We start from the raw sequence: 21,644 nt of genomic DNA, 5'->3' as shown, positions 1-21,644 counted from the left end.
ATATAATAATGATTTAAGTACTCACACATTACAGCAGCCGGGAAAGTGACGACCAGCAATGAATGTCCGAAATATACACAAACACACATACAAATATGAAAACACGAACGACAAAGATCAAGTAACAAAATGAGCTAACCCAATTAGAGAAACTCTCGGTTTCAATTAGAGGCTTCGGTGTGACGTAATTACGCTTGTATTTTTCATTTTTTTCGTATGAAGTTTTATATGTCATAAATGGACTGTTAAGCAAGTGGTCTGTTCACCCTCCCTGCTGCTATTATATAGCAATTATAGTACTTCAATTAATTCGTTTTGAAATTTAATATAATAGTCCTTAAAGTAGACCACTCATTGACAAGACGTTCCGTAATGTGTAGATTTAGTCTTACGATGAGGCATTTATACACAGACGATGCAGCCATACATCGTCTGCGCGCTGGAAGCATTCGGTTTATCCCATCGAAAGCACTTTGCACGTGCGGCATATGATGAACCGAACTCACTGTTTCGAAATAGTGTACAATATACATAAATCACCCTCGGGTATCGTTATACACACAAGAAAAAAACGAAACTAGAGTACATGTATTTAATAAATAAAATGATTCATGCAATTCCGTGACACTGTATTTAAAAAAAATATTAAAAGCAAACTTATATGTGCAGTATTTGGAAATAAGAATTGAGAAAAACGTATATATGCAGTATTTGGAAATAAGATTAGGTATACAAAATTGAGAAAAAACCTATATATGCTGTATGAGTGAAAAATAATTGAGCAAAAGGTACACAAGGTTAATAATGTCATATAATTACTCTACGCGGAAACGATATTATTATTTGTCTCGACAATTGTTTTTAGGTGAGAATCGCTTTTACCAGCTAAAGATAATTTCACACGGAAAATGTTACATTTTTGTTGATGTACGTAAGAAAAGTTAAGAAGGTTCTACTTGGTCTGTCAAAATCGTTATAACACTTAGACAGTAACGTAACAATCCTTGTTTCCTATAAGGGTTTACGTTCTAAAGCAATTTTTGCTGACGTGCCTAACTTGACTGATAACGTTTTACTACGAAAGGTTGGCAGGCAAATCTATTAGACAGTCATAGACAATAATCAACATTCATCCTAGTTTTTTTACGAGAAGTCATGTCACTTGTCATATTCAATTATTCTAACGTTAACTGACCAAGAGTCCTTAGAAGGGACTGTTCTATAACAATTTCCATAAATCAAGACTAAATTTCTTCTTTGTTTGAACTTTTGAGTATTACAACCATCTCTTATTTCCTTGTGTAAACTCCATGACAATATGACCATCAATTCAGAACTACTAATAGTGAAATTTATACAACCGTCGTCATTGCAGACATGCTTGAAGTATTTTAGAGAAACATGCATATGCATATGTCCTCAAATTATCGACGAGTGGCGATGACAAAGATTTCAACATGACGTTCATGATTGCAGTATATCTGTTCCGGAAATGCTAGAAAGCAGAGAGTCTGTGGATGAAAAAATAATGTCGATGTGTGTGTGTGTGTATGTGTGTGTGTGTGTGTGTGTGTGTGTGTGTGTGATTTAGATTTTTAACGTAGACTTAAAACATTTTCAGTCATATCGATACGATGTCTGAAGTATGGCAGTTTATAGCGATGTCTAGCACTGGGGCATCATGTCGGAGACATGTAGCATGATGTTCCACCCTGTCGCATTATCCTGACACCAGGCCGACTAGTCCTAACACTAACCTCTTAACGCTATACGTCAAGCGAGGCAGTTGTTAGTACCATTTTTTTTTTTTGAAGTCTTTGGTATGACTAGACTGGGGATCGAACCCACGCACTCCCGCATCGAAGTCGGACGCGCTAACTACTAGGCAACCGGAGCGGTTGATACTGTCGATGTTATTTTCCATTTGGGAGTATTGACAACAAGATGTTCACAATCTATACTAAGTTATAAATTTGTTTCCATCGACCTATGTATATGGCTTGTGATATTCCGCAATTGTGACATGGCGGCGACGATGATGATTAGTATTCTTATAAGATAACTTGGTACGGTGTTAGCAAGATGAATTCATATAAATTATTATTATTATTATTATTATTATTATTATTATTATTATATATATATATATATATATATATATATATATATATATATATATATATATATATATATATATATATATACAGAGCGTGTGCAGAAACTATTAATGTCACTGGTATTATATATATTTCGTAAACATTTAACTGAATGTGATTAAGTCTTCCCATGAGTTCACATAGATGAACAAGAAGTAAATATGCTATGAATACTAGCATTTCCTACTGAACGGAAAACTGTAATATTCGTCACATATTTGCTTTTGGAAGTGGCCTGCAGTAACCTTGCTCTGGGTCTTGCTATATGGGATCATATGTACACATTAATACAGTTAAGAAGGGTAGAAACCAATACACATTGTTCCCAAGGCTCACTAAAACGTAACTAAATGTCTAGCGGATTGGTTGATATATTGCGTAAGGTATTTGTTTAACTAGGTCAATCGCTTGGTTAATCAGGTATCGAATCTTTTGTCGACTGCATGTTGTTAGCACATGAACTTGCAGTAATGCTGGGAGACAACGCGTTCATTCTGGACTAACCAAACGTATAGGTAAGTGAACCAATTATGTAGATATGTTCGTTCAAAAGTTATTTCACAACTCTATAGAATTGACATGAAAATATTGTCTGTCGATATCAAACTGAGGATTGTTTGTAGAGGCACATGAATGGTTCATTCTGTTTTATGTACTATTGATGTCTTGAGGAGATTCCATGTTAAACCTCTATTGTACGAGGACTGTTACTCACTGTTTTCCAGCTGGTACTGTGGCGGCTAATGTGTCACGAATTTTTATCTAATATATGTAGGCCCTACCTAAGAAAGTGCCCCACAAAACTGTATTTTCAGCAGCGGAGGTGAACAGACCTTTTGCCGAAACGTCATTTTTGAAAAAAAAAAAAGCTTCCTACGAAAAAAATAATAAAATAAGGTCAATAATGTCAAACCGAAGCCCCTAACTTACCGGTTTTTCTCTAATTGGGTTAGTTTTTTTGTTACTTGATTGTGGTTGTTCGTGTGTTTTCTAAATTTGAATGTGCGTTTGCTTACCCGTTGGAAGTTTCTTTGAGGTCCAATCATGACTTTGGAAACAAAGTTAAGTGTTAAACTAAGCTAAACAACTTTTAATGACAAAAAACCAACACATTCTTTCTTAAATATTTGGTTTAGCTTGGATTATACATTACGATACAGTACTGCTAACAGTTTATGTATTGGTGAACTAACTTGAGTGAAGTTTATGTACCTTAGCTTTATAACACATGCATTTAATGAATTACTATTTTGTATCTAAACATTGTTAAATCTTGTACAAATGATTGCGTGCATAATATCTTTCCCCCCTCTCTCTCTCTCTCTCTCTCTCTCTCTCCATTAACGCAACCTGCAATTTAAAGCCTCTTCAAAATTTTCAGGTAAATTAGTTATACAGCTAAAGTGTTTTGATAAGCAAGACCAAGCCATCCATAATCCTATATACAGTCTTCGCGACATTGGTGTGTGCAGTGTGCATAGTAGAAATTCACGGCGTATCTGCATAGTTAAACATGTCTGCAGATAAATTATTCAAAAACCAAAAAAGCGTCCCCTTCGATGTCTTCGACCCAGAGAATTATTTCGACAATTATTACAGCACGGCTGAATGGAACCAAGGTGACTCCGTGAAATTCTTCCAGGATTGCCTTCATGAAACCTTCAGATCAGGTACTGATATTAGTTTTGATTCCGTATATATTTTTACTTTGGTCATGATACAATGCATTTTAGACAGGTCACTTCAAATTAAGCAGGGCTTGAATTCTACTCGTAAAATTCAAGTTTAATGTGGAAAATGCGAGTCAAGATTGTCTCTGTTGTATCGGGGCACTCGTAATACATTGTCAAGTACTATATAAAAATAATTATTAAAACTACTTCAAAAGCATACAATTCAGCAAAACGAATGTGTATATTCCATAAATGTAGGATGAAACATGCATTGCCATTGATTCCATAACTGTGAGATACGGCATTCAGCTTCTAGTCGGGTAGTGTGGCAGGCCATTTACTTATCCACAATACACAACCAAATGAAGCAGAACTATAAGATTGTCAAGACAAAACATACCGTATTGTTTTACAAAAATTTTTTATTCAGAAATATGGATATATTTCTCAGATAGTATGTTTTTGTACGTACCATATATTGACCAATATTTCTTTGATGATTTGTTCTCCGGTTATAAATGTTTCCGGGTTAGCAAGTTGTACATAGTTTCTGCCACATATTATGACTATCCCTTGTGAATGAAACAGCTGTCCCTAACAGTAATATGTTCAGTAGGTTGTTGATGACTGTCACGTGTATCATGGTATAAAGATAAAAACGTATGTGATTCTGATTAGTTGTGGTGCATAATGGTGCCATCAAGTCACCATGGAGCGTGAAAATATTTCACCAACAATGTCACTATGTTTGAAAATGCGTCAGTGTGTGTCATTAAAATGCTGTAATTGTGAATATGTTGTGGTTTAAAAAAGGTCCAAGCTTCGCTTTGATGTTTCTAAGTAAAACAAATTAGTTTCTTTACTACCGATGTGAACAATTTGTATATTGTAGATATATTTCTGCTGAATTTCACCAGTTCTATTTAACTTGATCAAATTGTAGAACGAATTAATGCAGCTTACTTTAAACCGTTGTAAAATCTAAGTGATCGCTATCCAGTCAGCATTGGTTTCAATGCGTCAAAAGGAATCATTCAATACTGAGGCTGTACGGCCTGCTAGGGGCCCCGAGTGGCCGAGTGGTCTAAAGCGCTCTCCGTTACGGATTACTGCCATCTCACTTCTGCCTGCGTGGGTTCGAGTCTCGGATTCAGCCTATGTGGGTATGTGAGGAAGCTTGCCAGTAGCTTCTCGTTGGTCGGTGGTTCTTTCCGGGGGTTCTTCCTCCACCATTAATACTGGCCGCCATGTATAGCCCATCGTGTGCTGAAAAATGGCGTTAAACCCTACAACAACAACAACTACATCCTGCTGTGTAGTCATAATGTAACACATTTGGCTGGATTTGTTTAGACACGTGCCTTATATCAGGTGGGGGTGGGTCCCAAATGAATAAAACACTGTATGAAAAAGATGTAGATCTTTGAAAGCCAATTATCATATTTCTGGGCTATTACTTAATAAGATAAGTAAATCTTTGTATATTTGCCTCTATTTGTCCCACATCAGATCGCAAGTTATTTTCGTACATAAATATTTGATTTGGATCAGAGTTTCAAAATGAATTCCGTTGAAAGGTTATATCGCAATCATTTATCAGATCTATATTTGTCGATTGTATTTACTGAGTTTGTTAGGGTTTCAATCGTATATCCGATCTTTGAAAGTTTGAATATGGTATGTCCCGTCATCCTTTGTGCATTGTTAAGTGTGTACCATGCGTCCTCTTGTGAACAATTGCTTTTTGCCACAGATGAGTTCATATTTCTTACGCGCTTTCAATGCGGCGTGGGATATGTATTGTTATCTCATGCTTGTTCAAGAGTCAGTACATTTATGCAGGTGAATACGGTAATATTGAATCGGATAGGGTTTCGTCTTAAGTATTCTGTATGCCTTATTTCGAATCCGATTTTATCATATTCTGAATACATTCCTATATTACTAAGAGCTGGCACTATTTTCATAATGAGCAAGATCCGTGCATATTGAAACGGCAATCTTGATCCTGACTGGACATGCTTGCTACAAATAAGGAGGCCATATTTTAAAATCTCTTTTTTTATAATTATTTAAATAGGGTTTATGTCATAAAGGTCTTGGATACTTTTTACGGTAAATAAGATCCACTCATAGTACTAATGGAGTTTTGAGTCTGTTTGAACTTAGTACTACTATGTAATCCTTATTTATGGTCCGAAGTTGAACAGATTTGAAATGTGTGCTTTTATTATTTATTGTGTGGAGCTTTTCCAGTAATGAATGCGATCCATGCATAATGTTGAGATGATCCTGGATACGATTAGTTTAATGTGTTACCGATCAAGAAGATGTAACCCAAGATCAAGGTTGATCAAAATTGGAAAATGGGCTTAGAGATATTGTGCAGTTTAGCGGGATCCGCCATATTAAAGAGGTAATATTTTACAGGTTTAACGGAGCATGTTGCCCTATTTTGGTTCACTATCATCAAGATCGTGGACAACTTTCATGACAAGAAATAAACTGTGCATGTTGCCCTATTTTGGTTTATTATCATCAAGATCGCGGACAACTTCCATGACAAGCAATAGACTGTGCATGTTGCCCTATTTTGTTTTATTATCATCAAGATCGTGGACAACTTCCATGATAAGCAACAGACTGTGGGTGTTAAATATATTTGATTTTCAGAATTAATTTGTATTTCTAGTTGAAATGAACATGATTAAAAATGTGTGGATAGTTTACATAGGATGTGTGTTTACAATAATATATATATATATATATATATATATATATATATATATATATATATATATATATATATATATATGTATGTGGGTGTGTGTGTGTGTGTGTGTGTGTGTGTCCGCTTAGTCATTATGTAATCAGTATGAACATCATAAGGCCCCATCGGATTTCCTGTTTACTCAAAAATATCATAAAAGCTATACTTGCAATAGGAAAATTAGAATATGTGTGGGAATTCTGAACATTAGTTTTCTATACGGAGAAGGAAAAGTACTTGAGCATAAACCTTGCATGTCTGATACTATGAAAAACATAAAGTATTTTTTTTAAAGCATGAAAACAAAACGTAGACAATAGGAAAAGCAGCCAATAAGACTACTTAATATGAAAGTCAGCCGATTCTAATTGTATCTAAGCTGTTAGTGACAATACTGGCATAAAGAGGTTCATATAAAGTTCTAACATAATTGGATAAAGCACTTTCTCGTAAATAACTTGGCAGATAATATATTTTATATTTGAGCTAACCATTTTCAGTCTATAGGTGTAGATTTCTCACATATGAAATGCACCATGTATTGTTATCAACAGAAAAACATGGTATAAAAACCACATATAGATTAAGGTAAAACCTCATATCGATTAAGCAAACATCAGTGACTTAATTTATGCCATGAAAATCTATACCCTGAACTATCTTCTAGACCAGAACAAACACAGTACTGAAACATACATACAATAGTGTGTAATACGTTTGCATATTAACCATGTATATAATACTATCACATTGACGAAAACAACATTTAAGGAAAATAAACAAACCAAAAATAAACATTAAGTCACTCCTTGAAATACAGATGAAATGACTAATACTAGGCATAAAATAAATACCAAATAAATAAATAAAAAATGAATCTAATTCGGGCATTAGGACCAAAAAAAAATAGAATAACGGCAGGATAATGTTCAAATGTAAATGTACATATCGTGATCTGTTGATATGATATTGGTATTTAAACTTTAGTTTTAATACATATCATATGGTATTTGGTGTCATAATTTACAGCGTGCATTATAACATTAATAATGGCCTTCCTTGTATGTAATTTAATATATGATCATCTATGCAGCCCATTACTGTACATTAAATTTTTGTATTCTATTTTCAATCTGTACATTGCTATTAGTTACATGGAATTCTATGTACATATATATCACTACAAGTCTGCATGTAGCATATCATACTCTCTTCGCTCACTTTAGTATTTCAAAGTACAGGTCATCATGACTGACCTGCTGCTCATAGATTATCAATTTTAAGAGTCAAGACTGCATTTTACGGTCATCAGAGAATATATAAATAGTGGAGGTCATCAGCACTATTTGAGGCTTTTGATGGGAAAAAAAATGTCATGCCGTATCTGAACAGGTTAAGCCCCTTGTACACTACGTTCTGACAAAATGAAGGGGCTATGGCATGAATGAACACATATCACAAGCTTCCCTAATAGGCAATGAGAATGCATCTCTTGGGAATAATATAATACTGTTACTTGTTTATGTAGAACTTTGAGTTTCCTTTTAGTATTTGTTTCCATTGCCAAATTCAAAAGAGGAATATTGAACTTTAACTGACCTTGGGGGTAGGTAAGGTTCTAGAGAAAGCAGGACAACTGATTTCAATGAAAACATAGCACTAGACCAGACATACTAATTTGCCACAACTTTGACTCTACCACGGATCAACTTCGCTCCATACACTTTACTAAAGGACAGCTCTGACCAATCGTTGAGGACAGGTCAGAAGTTTTTATAACAACGTTGATCATTTTCTTTTCAGGCAACTTGGACCATTCCAACGATTTCACAGTTTTGATTATCCATTTGTAACATAGACAGCAATGACTATCTGGGACCGTTTGGAAACTCCAATCGGTGGATACTGGGGGGTTACAGGTTAATTCAGTAAGGATTGCTCTATGTCAGTGCAGAAGACAAGCTGGAACTTCTGTATGACTTCCTCTTTTAGGGTATTTTTAACTTGGTGAACATTGCCTTATGGATTTGTCGTATCATTTATTTCGTTTGACTAATGTTTGCTCGTCGTCAGGATATGTGAAATTATGATATGGTCTTCATCCATTCACAATAGCTATTGACAACTCCTCAAAACAACCTTCAAAAACTTGACCAGATTTAATACTGGAATACAGAAAATTTAGTTTTGGTTTTCTTCTTCAAATGAAGCCAGTCTACCACATAGAATGGTTGTCATAACTTTAACCAGAAACACCTTTAAATATATTTTCAAAAACCACTCTACAGAAGGTCATTTAAATTTGACCTAATTATGAGGAGCCACTATCAAATATGAATGTCATCTCTAAAATAGAAAGCCATTTAAACAAGTTGTCATAACTCTTCAACAGAATTTGATCAAAACTGACATCGTCCTAATATGAAAATATGGTATGTTGATTACTTATCCACTACTAGACAAGCGCATTGTTACTTAGAATAGTAACATCTGCCCATCCGATAGTGCTGTGGTAGCTCATTTGGTACAACACCGGATGTGTACCGAAGAATGTGTGTTCAATATAAAACACATGTACTTCCTTTGTTCTCCACCCCTAACGCAGATGAAACTTATTTAAAAATATCAATCATTGTTTAGACTGTACAGCTCGGGCAACTATGCATGTAAACACATACACTACATTTAATCAAGGCTTCGTCAAAAGCTTATCCCCATAATGTATGAAATTGGGGGAGTATTGATTTGGTTCTGTCAATATGTATATATCTCCCGATAAACACGTTAGCACATTTATGAAAAAGATAACTAACTTGAGACAAATGAAGTTTGAGTGGCACATTTGTATCCAAATGTAAATCACCTGATAAGAAATTTAGGCCGTAGACTTAAATCTTTTTCCACTTTCGATTCGATTTGTTTTATTGTTATATTAGTTAAACATTGACGCATTGATTTCGTTGCAAGTAATGGTGAACGTTGTCATCATTGATGTTACCACACAATGCCAATTCATGAACTTGTAAGTAACTACAAACTCTGAAATTCCCTACTCCATAGTAAACATTAGATGGGAACCAAACATTTTAGTTCAACAAGTATTATTAACTCGCTTAGTTGCCTTGCTGTCTTTGTTCCCATTTGTAAATGAGCAGGTTCATTCGGGTATTTAATTATACGTATGTATAACAGTGTTCAATTCATCAATTTAAACGATTCGACCTGACACACTGCTATGGCAGCTATCTTTTAGGCAGGTAAGATTTGCATGCTTTTTTAACCTTTTTGTTATTCCAACCCCTTTTATCAGAGCGATTGTTATTGAGGGAGTGATGCATTCAGATTACATTTGGTACATATATCTCTATTTGATAGAATTGACTTAATGAACTTAATAATGCAAAGCGGTTCTGAATTTAATTTGATGGAATAGTACAACAAACATTTCTGTTACCGAGCTATCAAAATTTGGTGAGCAATGAATTAAGTTATTCCACATGCTGACAAAAATGTTGCGATAGATTAATATATTACTAGTCTGAGTTCAAGACAGCACAGCGCATTGGATTTTTCATGACTAAACATAAACCGAACTAAATGATAAAACTATATCGCGAATTTCACTTAACAAAACCTATTTAGTGTGTATTTAATTCTTAAAGTACTACCTTCAGTAGGCGATTGTGATGTTTTTATTGCATGAAATTTCGTCGAATACGGTTTTTATTGTGTGCCAAGAATCTTGTTTGGAAAATAATATTATCAAAATATATCACTTTTTTTGTATTTTCTAGTAAAAACATGGTATCCATGGCTGACCCCGTGTTATAAGCAGGTTCTCCTTTCACCAGGGCACAATTTACTGAGGGAAAGGGTGTAGTCAGAATAAATGTGATATATATATATATATATATATATATATATATATATATATATATATATATATATATATATATATATATATTTCTGTGTAGATTATCTCATTAGGTTTTCTGCCAATGGAAGCAACCCATTTCAATTGCTTACATATTTTTTAAAATTGTTTAGAATTTTTATTACGTGTTTTAGCATTATTAATTACAAACCATAGTAGAAAGAGTAGTGAAATTTGATGTACCTGTTTGCATGCATGTGTAGATTGCCTGTCTAGACTTTCACAACTTTATAGCAAGCTGTATCAAATATTTTGAGTTCTCAAACTTTGGGACCGCAACCTTTTGGGCTGCAGTGAGAGTATACAGGTTTAGCAAGAGCTAAATGGGTATAATGGATACATGCTTTTTAATGATGTCAACGGCAAATAATATAATCCATGATCTGCCATTGCATAGAGTGCGAATAGAAAAGGGTAACGTTTCATTACTCTGCTGATTACTCCTAACAGATTGCGTAGATCCAGATCTGCTGGCACAGTATATGACAACATTTCTCCTTTCAGTGCAGTTTTAAGTTGGTCCAAACTTAATTATATTTTCAGCTTATTACTACAAGTTGTTCACGCATTTTTTAAAACAAATTTGAATTTGGATTTACTAGGCAAAACGTGTTAGCTAAATTCACTACAGTCCACTTAAGATGTACGAACATCAGTTCAGTGCATGGTAATTTAATTCATTTCTAGATGACAACATTGTGATTTTAACAAAAACAAAATAAATAAATGTTACGTTAAATCTCTTACCTTTAGGGCCTTTTTAGACTTTCTGTTATTTATAAGAAACGTGTTACCACAATTAATTTAAAAAAAAAACACTTAATAAAGACAAATTGTATATATTATCGATGTCTTTATCCAAATGATGACAACTTGATTATAGTTTCAGTCACTTAAAGATATGTTTCTTATTATAAGAATTTAAACATTTTTTTTACTTCGTCTTTGTTATTAGAAAAGCATTGTTAGCACAATTAAGCAACATTCCCTAGACAAATTAAATTGTCGGTGACTTGGTTAGACTTCCATGTAATTATATCAATTTCTGTATAGATTTGTCTACAGTTGGAAGCATTTGGGACTTAACATTTTCTGTCCACGGTTTGGTATATGTGTCTTACAAACACAAATCTAGATTGCTAGTCTTCGGATACCTCGTTACAAATTTTCAGCAACACAAAATCGAAAAGTTGAAATATATCATTTTGCAATAAAAGTAGTGGGGTTGTCGAGGTGCTCCATCTTATAATTTCAAAATCGGACACATTTTTGGAAAACTCCTGTACAATGAGGAGGCTTTCGATATATGGACAAGATGTATTTTTCTTGACTGAAAGTCTTCATGAGTTAGCTTTGCATGATTAGTTGTGTTGAATGTCATCTGAGGTGACCCAAATAACGTTGTGGAATAGACGAATACCGGAATTGTTTTCACGTTGTCTCGTAATGTGTGTGGTCTAGCTATCATTCAGTAAAAGTTATTTAATACAAATGAGCGGGATCTACCTTACATAATTATCCCAGTCTCAAAATGCATGGAGATTTATTGAAACAGGGTTGGATTCGAGCTGCTCCAAACATATATCAAGTTGGCTTCAACTTAGGTGTCGTCTTTGTTTCGACCTCTTCCTAATTTACTTGAAATCTCAAGACAGTGTTTCTTCTTGTAGACATAAGCGACCAGTGTCGCATCCATGATGTTTAAATGGACACGTAAATGTACCTTTCCACAGACTGTCGAAGTGAAACAAAATGTTCTTAGGGTTTTCGTTACAGTTTCGTGTATGCATATGGCCTCGAAATGAAGCCCCTGAAATTCTTTATTTTTATTGTCTTGGAACAATGTGTACTAAGTTATCAAAATGTTTGTATTCTTTCCAGGAGATATAACAGGAAAAAAGTTACTGGATGTTGGCACAGGTCCGATTCCCAATATGGCATTTTGTGCGGCCCCTTGGTTTGAGGAGATAACGCTAAGCGACTTTTCCCAGAAGAATCTCGAGTTTCTACATAAATGGAGAGATGAAGAAGTCAATCACATGGACCGTGTATTTGAATACCTGACACAGTTAGATAATTCAGGGTATGAAAATGCATTATAAACCGAAGAACAAACATAGCCTTCAAGATTTTCAAGAAATGCCAGTGGAAAATATATACCATGTCTAATTTGACCTTATCCATGCTCTTTGCATACTCTTTGAGATTCAATGTCAGTAGTGAAGTGGGATACCCTAGCGTCAATGGGAATTAGCATTACAGAACCCCTTGGGACAATCTGGCGTCAATGGAAAATTAACATGGAGAAAAATCGTGGGACAATCTAGCGTCAAGGGGAATTTAACATGGGAATAAATCGTGGGACAATCTAGCGTCAAGGGGAATTTAACATGGGAATAAATCGTGGGACTGTCTAGCGTCAAAGGGAATTGAATATGGGATTTTTTTTTTTTTTTTTTAAATTTTTTTTAAATTTAAAAATTTAAATTTAAATTTAAAAAAAAAAGGGGTAGGCAATGGAAAGGCTATCTCTTTTCGAGAAATATGGCTGGCCCTGAAAAGGGCCTTTGGGTTTTCTTCTTCTTCTTCTAATTTCTTCTTTTTCTCCACCAAGTTCTTATTTTATCTCCTACACTCTTCTTCCCTTTCTTTTTTTTCTTCTCCTCCTCTTCTTTCTCCTCTTCCTCCTCTTCTTTCTTCCTCTTTTCATTTTCTTCTTCTTTTTCAATTTTTTCGTTCCATTTGCGTATTCTTATTCTTTCCTCTTCATCCTCCTTCTCCTCCTTTATCTCTTTCATGACACCACTAATCTTGTCCTTTGCTTTTCTTAAGTTATTAATTTCCATCTTTACACGATGGGGACTATAGGAATAATGGTCTTCAACGAGTCCTATTAGCATCTGTTCCATTATTCCTAAGTTGTCTAAAACGTCTTGCAAGGTTTGTATTTTGTCCATTTGGTTTGACGCCATCTTCTTTTTATTCTTTGCAGAATGGTTTGAACAACGAACACTGTGGGTTCTTATAGTGAAAGCGCGGACGTGAAGGAAAACATCCCCTAAAAACATAAAATTCATCTTACCTAGATCATGACCTAACATCGCGCGTACGTGAAGGAAAACATCCCCCTACTTTCTCATTTCATATAATATAACCACAACTATACTCTCTACATACGCTAAGAATCAATAAATAAACCCATAATCTACTATTCACACAAACTTACTTCAGCATTTACAAACACAAACACACAAACTTACTTCAACATTTACAAACACAAACACACAAACACATACACTTCCACTATTAATAAAGAGTTAGTGTTTATATTCACACTACTCTACCTACACACATTGGCAAATCGATCGTTATTTCTTTTCTAGAGTATTGGGTAGCCCTGAAAAGGGCTGTTTTGTTTGGAACTTCATGGACACCTGGTTAATGGTGGCACCTTCCAGGCCTGGCGCCACATACACATCTTATCCCCCAGTTACTTTTTACCTTTTGGGGGGAGAGAGCAGAGGCAGGATATGTCGCTTCAGAATCCCAATTTTCGCTCTCTGGGATTCTGAAATTTTTTCTTCTCTCCTTTTCCTCCTCTTCTTCTTTGTATCTTCTCTCCTCCTCTTTGTATCTTCTTTCCTCTTCTTCTTTATATCTTCTCTCCTCCTCTTCTTTGTTTCTTCTTTACTCCTCTCTTATCCTTCCCTCCTCGACAATGGCTTCCGCGGCCAGTTCATTTAATATGCGCCTGGCATATTCCAGATGCACATGAAGTTCCAACAGTTTCTCCAGTCTCGTGTTCATTTTTTGGTGTTGATCAATCAACAAGGGTAGCTGGACTGCCGAACGAGTTTCAATTTATACTGAAAGCGCGGACGTGAAGGAAAACATCCCCTAAAAACATAAAATTCATCTTACCTAGATCATGACCAAGAAACAACAACAACGCGCGGACCTAAAAGAAACACTCACTCACTTTTTTATGCTACCCATCACTATTGTAAAATTTTTTATAAATCACTTCAATAGACTATCCACATACGCAAAGCAATCCAATCTAACCCCAAATATACACCTCAAACACCAAAAAAGACATTATTTTAATCTACTATCCATACCAACTTACTTAATCACTTACAAACACAAACACACAAACACATACCCTGATATTTTTTTTAAAAAAGAGTTAGTGTTTATTTTCACACTACTCTACCTACACACATTGGCAAATGGATCGTTATTTCTTTTCTAGAGTATTGGGTAGCCCTGAAAAGGGCTGTTTTTTTTTTGTTTTGCTATGGCATTCTTTTTTAGTTTCTAAGAATGCGATGTCCTCTGAGGATAGACTTTCTGGCGATAGGTCTGCTTCTTCGGAAAGAGAAGAAGAACTCTTTGGTGTCGATACGGCAATCGACAAAGCCTCTGTCAGCTTCAGGTTGCTGCTGTTGTTGCTGCTGTTGCTGCTGTTGCTGCTGTCTCTGAAGTCTGTACTTCTCTGTCCATTCTTCTTTCTCCCTGTTCATTTCTTCTCTGAAGAGCTCTTCTATCAGGTCTTCGGTGATTTTTAACATTCTCACATTCTCTATTTCTTCTGGCTTCGGTATCAGACTGTGTCTGACCCTATGCAAATTCACGTAGGCTTCGTTGAGCTTAGCTAGTTTGGAGCACATCTTCGTAGGAGGATGAGTCGACAATGGATGGTTAGACTGGGAACAAACCGGTTCTTAAAGTCAAAGCGCGGACGTGAAGGAAAACATCCCCCACACGGTTTTTCGAGCCGCAACGTTCATGAGAGGGATAGTAAGAAATGAAAGAGCATCAATCCAACATTCTTATAGCTAAACAAAAGACAAAAGCATTTTTTCAAAACACAACATTTTTTATTCAAAAATCACTTAACACTAAACAACAACTCTAACATTTTTAACAATAATCCAACACTATAACATCAAACAATTTTTTCAAATCACAAACATTTTTTTCTCATTTTACAACCTACTTTAAACAGGGCTGACAACGTTGTGAATGAAATTGTGATTTCCACTGTTGGAAATCATTAGGCCATTGATGGACACTACGTTTCCTAGCTTGAGACAAAAGATAAGCATAATGGTCACAAAACCATCGATCTACTTTCACATCGTTTCTAGCAGAAGAACGAGGATCGAAATGAGTCACTAAATGTTCTAAGGAATAGCCCAGGCTGCGATGATGCAGAAAATACACACAGTACTGTCCACACACCAAGGAATCTGTGCCTTGTAATTTCACATTATTGAATCGGGTGGTTTGAGCATTTCTTCTCATAAAGTCGATGATATCGTCTTCCAAAGGGGGCAATCCGTACGAATCGAAATATTCCACACATCCTTCTTGAGGAAAGTAGACGGCTACCCAGTGGGTTCCTGGGAGATGACTGTCGTCCGTGTTGATCACGTAAGCTTGATGGTCTTTAGGTTTGCGATGAGGGAGTTCATCTTTAGCACAGACGACAGGATTCCAAGAAGCTGTATACGAACTGTGGTTCAAAAGGTAATAAAGTTCCCAGGTATCCATTGTTTTGTGTTTTCTTCTTCACAGGTAATAATAAGTCGTCAATTCGATCCTGACTTTTTGCTTGAAAATGTCTGATGAATAAACGGTTATTCGTTCTGTTTCCTCACTCTGATTCAGGAGAGCTTCGATACGATGGATCTCTTGAGTGGTTAATGGTGGACAAGAATGTTCACGCAAGTCTTTATACCACTGGTGCAACACGTCTTTGTTCGAGATGAGACTCCAAGCTTCGTCCAGATACTCGTCCAATTTTTCTTCTTGACTTAACATTAGGCATTTATCGTGTTGAATTTGACTGGGATGATCGTTTTGACATCCATAGCAATTTTTCTTGATCAATTCCGTCATTTTATCGACCAAGTGTTTGGCAAAACAGGAGACTAAATGGGCTTCTTGTTCTGGCCATCTCGACTTCATTATGATCACTTCTTCTTCTTCCACAGTCTCCTCACATTTCATGTCCAAAGTTTCTCCACTAGGTAAAGAGGGATAACAGTCTTCCATGACTTCTAGTAATCTAGAATGACTTCTCTCAAACTGTTGATTTCTATGGTATTGTCAAATTCTGCATACAGGATGACGTTCACTGTGTGATCTGGAGGTGGATTTGCAAACTGAAGTTCCACACGAATCTGGCCTGATTTTATAGGGTGGAAATGTCCCTCGTCGCTGCCTTGGTCTGGAGTGAAATCAAAACCCCACAAAGCATAGCCTCCTGCATAATCGTCGTACGAAATACCGTGACTGGTGTTGGTTCCTAACTGTCCCGTGGCTTCGTACAGGGACAAGTACGATCTCAAATAATTCTTTGCGACACCAAAGTTGGGTTCAAAGGGTCGGGTACACAAGGTCTTGCCGTCGCGACTGACTTCGATCTAGGACACATTGTAATGTTGAAACTCAAAAGGATTTTGATCGTGGGTTCCGTTGAAGGCTGAATTCCTGACGATACCAACAATCAAACGTTTGGGTAACTGTCCTTGGAACAGATGATCTTCGATCATAGATCGCTGTCCAGCAGGAATGGTGAACGTTTTCACTTCTACGCGTCGTATCGGATACTTGGCAGTCGTTCTGCTCAACGTCTGACTGACGTCGTTTCCCACTTTAGGTAACACTTCCACACGACGCACGTAAAGTCGGGCTTCTTGAATGATAGTTTTGTATTCGTTGGCATGGGCCATCAAATGGAAAGTGGCACTGCTACGATTCAGTCTCAGACGGATATCCACCCCGTTGAGCAAATACTTTTCTTGTAACCACATGTCCAAATGCAAACGATCCATCAGTTCTAAACTTCGCCCTTGCAGAATTTTCTTACGACGGTCGTTAAACCCCACATTGTGAGGATTGTCATCTTCTGTCAGGACTGTGTCGCTAAACGTGCCTACACCTGCTGTGTCAGGTTTCCATACCACGCAAGCATCTAGATGAATATTCTTGGCTTCTTTTCGGTACGTCAAGAGATTTTCCAAGTAGGCACGATATGGGTAAGTATCCATGCTGCTGCTGACCAGTTTGTTATTCAAGTACAAGTCCACTTCGCTAAATAAGGAATGCATGAAATTGTTGACAGGAGCTACTCTAGCATCGCCTCCTGGATTGGTGTTGTCCGTTTTGATCACTTTCACTTTCAAATACAGGTAACTGCTATTCAGATCGATGTAATCTTCGGGTTGTCCTTTGATTTCAAACTCGATGGGAGCGGAATGAGTCAATGAGGAGACGGGATGAAATTCCACCCACTGGGATTCTTGCATCGTCATCATGGTGGGGGGCATGGCAAACATATCCAGTTCCGTCTTGGAACAAGCGCAAGACTCGCGGTGCATCATTTTTTGTTGCTGTGTCTCAATAATCGAAAACGTCTAAGTCTCGAACGGTTCTTCTTTTCTTGGCCTTTCTAGCTTGAAGTCTAGTGAAAGGGTGTTTTCTTCGTCGTCTCTTTCTGCCTTGTCCTTGCTGAATGCCTGACTCGGTAGCGTGCAGGGCATTTATAGGTGTGTCTCGTCGGCCTAAAATGTCTTTACCCGTTTGCAGCAAGACATTTTTCCCTGCCCTCATGAAGGCTTCTTTAGGGTTTTGTTTGTCGATGATGACATTTTGGAGAAATTCTTTGCCTTGCGTCAGTGCCGCATCTTTCAAGGCGTGCAATCCGCGTGTCACCATCGGTTTCAACACCGGGGCCACCGAACGAAAGGCTGATTTTAACATGTCTCCTAAACCGTGTCCTCGCTGTCGAGCAACCCCTTGGTACACTGGATACATGACTTACTTACGAGTCGTGAGAGAACCGTTTTCGAAAATGAAGTTTCACCGTGACTTTTCCTTTGGTGAATGGAATATTTTGTCCCAGATCTCCTTTTATAGTCATGTTGACCGTGTCCAAATACGACTTGCTGACAGGCAAATAGTGAGGATGGACAAATTCGCGGTGGACGTGGTAAGTGTTTCCACCTTCCTCGTCAGATTTCGCGGCAGAATCCACTTTGAAAGGAATGACACGCAGTAACGGCACAGAGGTGTGTCCCACCACGTTATACTCCACCACATCGGAGTACACAAACATCAAATTCAGTCCTTGGTTCAGTTCTACCGGGGCACGAAATAACTTGCTAAAAGACTCGTTGTCGTAAACGATGGGTGATTCGTTTTTCTTCATCATGGCCATTCTCATGTCCATGTCTCCGCCCAACATGTCAAACAATTCAGGACAAAATAAAATGGACAGGATTTTACTCCCGTCAAATTTCATCAAGAAGCGACGAGCTGTTTTGTGGTATTCCATGGTGACACTTTTTTTGACACTTTCCAAAGCTTTCAGAAACACGACATTAAACCTGGAGGTAATGGTGCTCACCAAATGTTGACCACTAAAATAATACCCTGGGGGAATGAACAAGTGATAGGTGGTGTACTTTTGATTTTTTGTGCCAGGGGTTTTCTTGTCATATTTGCCATAGGTATCCAAGTACTGTTGCAATTGTTCGTCATGAACTTCCACATCAAAAACATTTTGATTGGGAAGGACATTGAGGACTTGGGTCGGGTGAATCATTTCCACTAAAGCCACTTCCCAATGGGCTTCGTGATCTAAGGGGATGGTCTGAGGTAATTTGGCCGTGTAACAGCACAACGTGTTGTGGGGAAACACCTCCATGGAACTGTCACTGGGTAAGGTTAAGTAAAATTGGTTTTGGTGACTCATAATTCCAGAGTTCTGTGGCTGTCCGAGGGGTTATTAATGGACGTCAGAGGCGTGTCTCCGCCCAAAATGGGGTTCTGATTGTGGTTGGAGTGGTGACTGGCACTGGCACTGGACACAACGTTCCCGTTCGAGGAGAATTTCAGGGAGGGATTGGGAAGCAGGTAACCGATGCAACTGCTCAATAAAATGGTCCACAATTGTTTGTCTCCTTGTTGCAAACTCAAATTGGCAATGGCTGCCCCGATGACACAATACACCACGAAGATTTGGCAGAAAAAGACGATTTGCGTTTTAGGCACACGTTCTCCACACCACACCCACAAGGGTTGTTTTTGTAAATCTTGCACAGAAGAACTGGGTGAAGAAGGACTGGTCGACGTAGCTGCGTCTGCTGTGTGAAAGGGCATGATGGTCACTTCTTCTTTTTATAGTCGATGACTTGCGAAGCGTCGATCCAAGAATCGAAACTGGGTGGATATCCTTTCCAACGTACTTTGACTTCTTTGACACGTCGTTTGCCCACTTTACGGGTTCTACGTTCGAGAATGCTTTCGATGTCGTACACGTCGTCTTCTTTTTTGGTGACACGTTGTAACTCGGGCAAATAAAACGTTCCTTTGAGTACTTCTCCGTTCATGTCTTCCAATTTATAGACGGCCGGATGACGGCCATGCACTCGTCCAGTGACGCGAAACAATTCGGTCGTCCAGTTAGGTAAGTAACCTTTGTCGAAAGTGCGTTTGGTTTTGCCAATGCGCACCCAATCTCCTACGGCCAACTCTCCACTTTTCTTGGGGACAGCACTCGTCGGGGACGTACCGAACAGGCGTTCAAACACCAGCACTTCGTTGTCGGGAGTTACGTCCTGCGGGGCACGTCCGATGCTTCGATGGTAAGATTGGTTGTACGCTTGCACCAGGTGTGGTAAGATGTCGATGTACTTCAGAGTGTGGTGATGCGTAAAATATTTCCACATGCGTTCTTTCAAAGTGCGTTGAAAACGTTCCACGATGCTGGCTTTGGTTTCGGGATTCTCGGTGGTAAAAAAATGAATGTCACGTTTCTTTAATTCTTTTTGGAAAGCTTGGTTCAGAAATTCGGTGCCTTTGTCCGTTTGCCATCGAAGAGGGTGACGACCGCTTTGTTTCAACACCCGTTGCAGGGCTCGCACTAACTCGTTGCTCGATTTCGAAGTCAAGGGCACGACCCAGGCAAATTTGGAAAAGACGTCGATGACACAAAACAAATATTTGTAACCACGATTGTAGCTGGCCAAATGAGAGACATCGGCTAAATCGGCTTGCCATTGATGATCGATGCCTTCCACTCGGGTGCGACTTCTGGCAAACTTGCGTCGAATGGGTTTGTGTAAAGTGTAGGTAGCTTGTTCTTGTAGCCATCGTTGCACTTGAGGTAAACGGAGACTTTTCAGTCACGTTTTGGCAGCACGATACAATTTTTGAACTCCTGCGTAACCTGCAGGATGTGAGGGATCGTAGTAAATGCTGGCTAAGACTTTTTCCATTTTTATTTTTTGTGTTAATAAGACACCCACTCTTGGAGGATGCTACTCTTTTTCTCTTGGGGTATTTTCTTGGATTGCAATGCTTTGCGTGTGCGGCCGGCAATAGGTGTCGAAGACGAGGATGTCTGAGCGGGGGATATCGGTTCTTGTTTCACTTCTGTCTTCACTTCTGTCTTCACTTTCTTTTTCTCTTGTGAGGTAGAAGGGGTGGCCATCATCTTTTTAATCCATCCAATTCTGGAGGTAGGTGGTGTTGTTAACTTGCGTACTTTTTCTGGTGGAGTTTGAAACCCTTCCTCTTCTTCTTCTCCTTTTTCTTTCTTGATCACGGGTAGTGATGGTACTGGTACTGGTACTGGTGATGGTGCTGGACTTTTCATCAAGGTCTTAAAATCTTTCAGAGTGGGTAGAGCTGTTTCGTCTAAAGCTTTCTGGTGAAAGAGTTGCAGTCGTTGCAAGAGTTGACCGTACTTTTGCGATTTTTCTGTTTCGGACAAATCTTGGCGATCCATCAAGGACTGCAATTCGTGTTGTAACTGGGACATCTCGCTCAAAATGGGATTGGGAGGTAAATGCGGGGTACGTTGTTCTTGCCACCTATGGTATTCCATCCATCGTTTGTAAGGCACTAAAGCTAGTTTTCGTCCTTCCATGGGGTTGTCAGGGGTCGATTCTGAGATCTTGTGACTTCCGAGGGCCTTTTTATCTTGCTCCCACCAGTCCTCCCAACATGGTTCCCAAGACTCCTTTCAGTATGGGGCCTAACAAGAGAGGTAAAATACCTCCACGTTGCACTAACATCTTCTTTTTTTGACGAAT

General features: G+C 37.9%; 1 protein-coding gene and 1 long non-coding RNA gene across 4 annotated transcripts in view; one reads left to right on the top strand and one right to left on the bottom strand.

The window, feature by feature from the left end:
• Positions 1-21,644, bottom strand: part of LOC149777864 (uncharacterized) — a 224,073-nt gene that overhangs the window by 125,745 nt on the left and 76,684 nt on the right. The gene's annotated exons all lie outside the window — the stretch shown is intronic.
• The window catches only part of LOC149777865 (indolethylamine N-methyltransferase-like), a 53,049-nt gene continuing 33,972 nt past the window's right edge, over positions 2,568-21,644 (top strand). For all 3 annotated transcript variants that reach the window (XM_089938274.1, XM_089938275.1, XM_089938273.1), the window contains exons 1-3: positions 2,568-2,671; positions 3,538-3,826; positions 12,415-12,616. In XM_089938274.1, the coding sequence (XP_089794400.1) occupies positions 3,670-3,826; positions 12,415-12,616 (359 nt within the window). In that variant the 5' untranslated portion in view covers positions 2,568-2,671; positions 3,538-3,669. The remainder of the gene's footprint in view (positions 2,672-3,537; positions 3,827-12,414; positions 12,617-21,644) is intronic.

The sequence above is a fragment of the Sinohyriopsis cumingii genome, chromosome 17 (assembly GCF_028554795.1).
Source record: "Sinohyriopsis cumingii isolate HCF-2022 chromosome 17, ASM2855479v2, whole genome shotgun sequence".
Classification (NCBI taxonomy): domain Eukaryota; kingdom Metazoa; phylum Mollusca; class Bivalvia; order Unionida; family Unionidae; genus Sinohyriopsis; species Sinohyriopsis cumingii.
The sequence above is the reverse complement of the archived record's forward strand: the minus strand, read 5'-3'. Positions and strand labels throughout refer to the sequence as shown.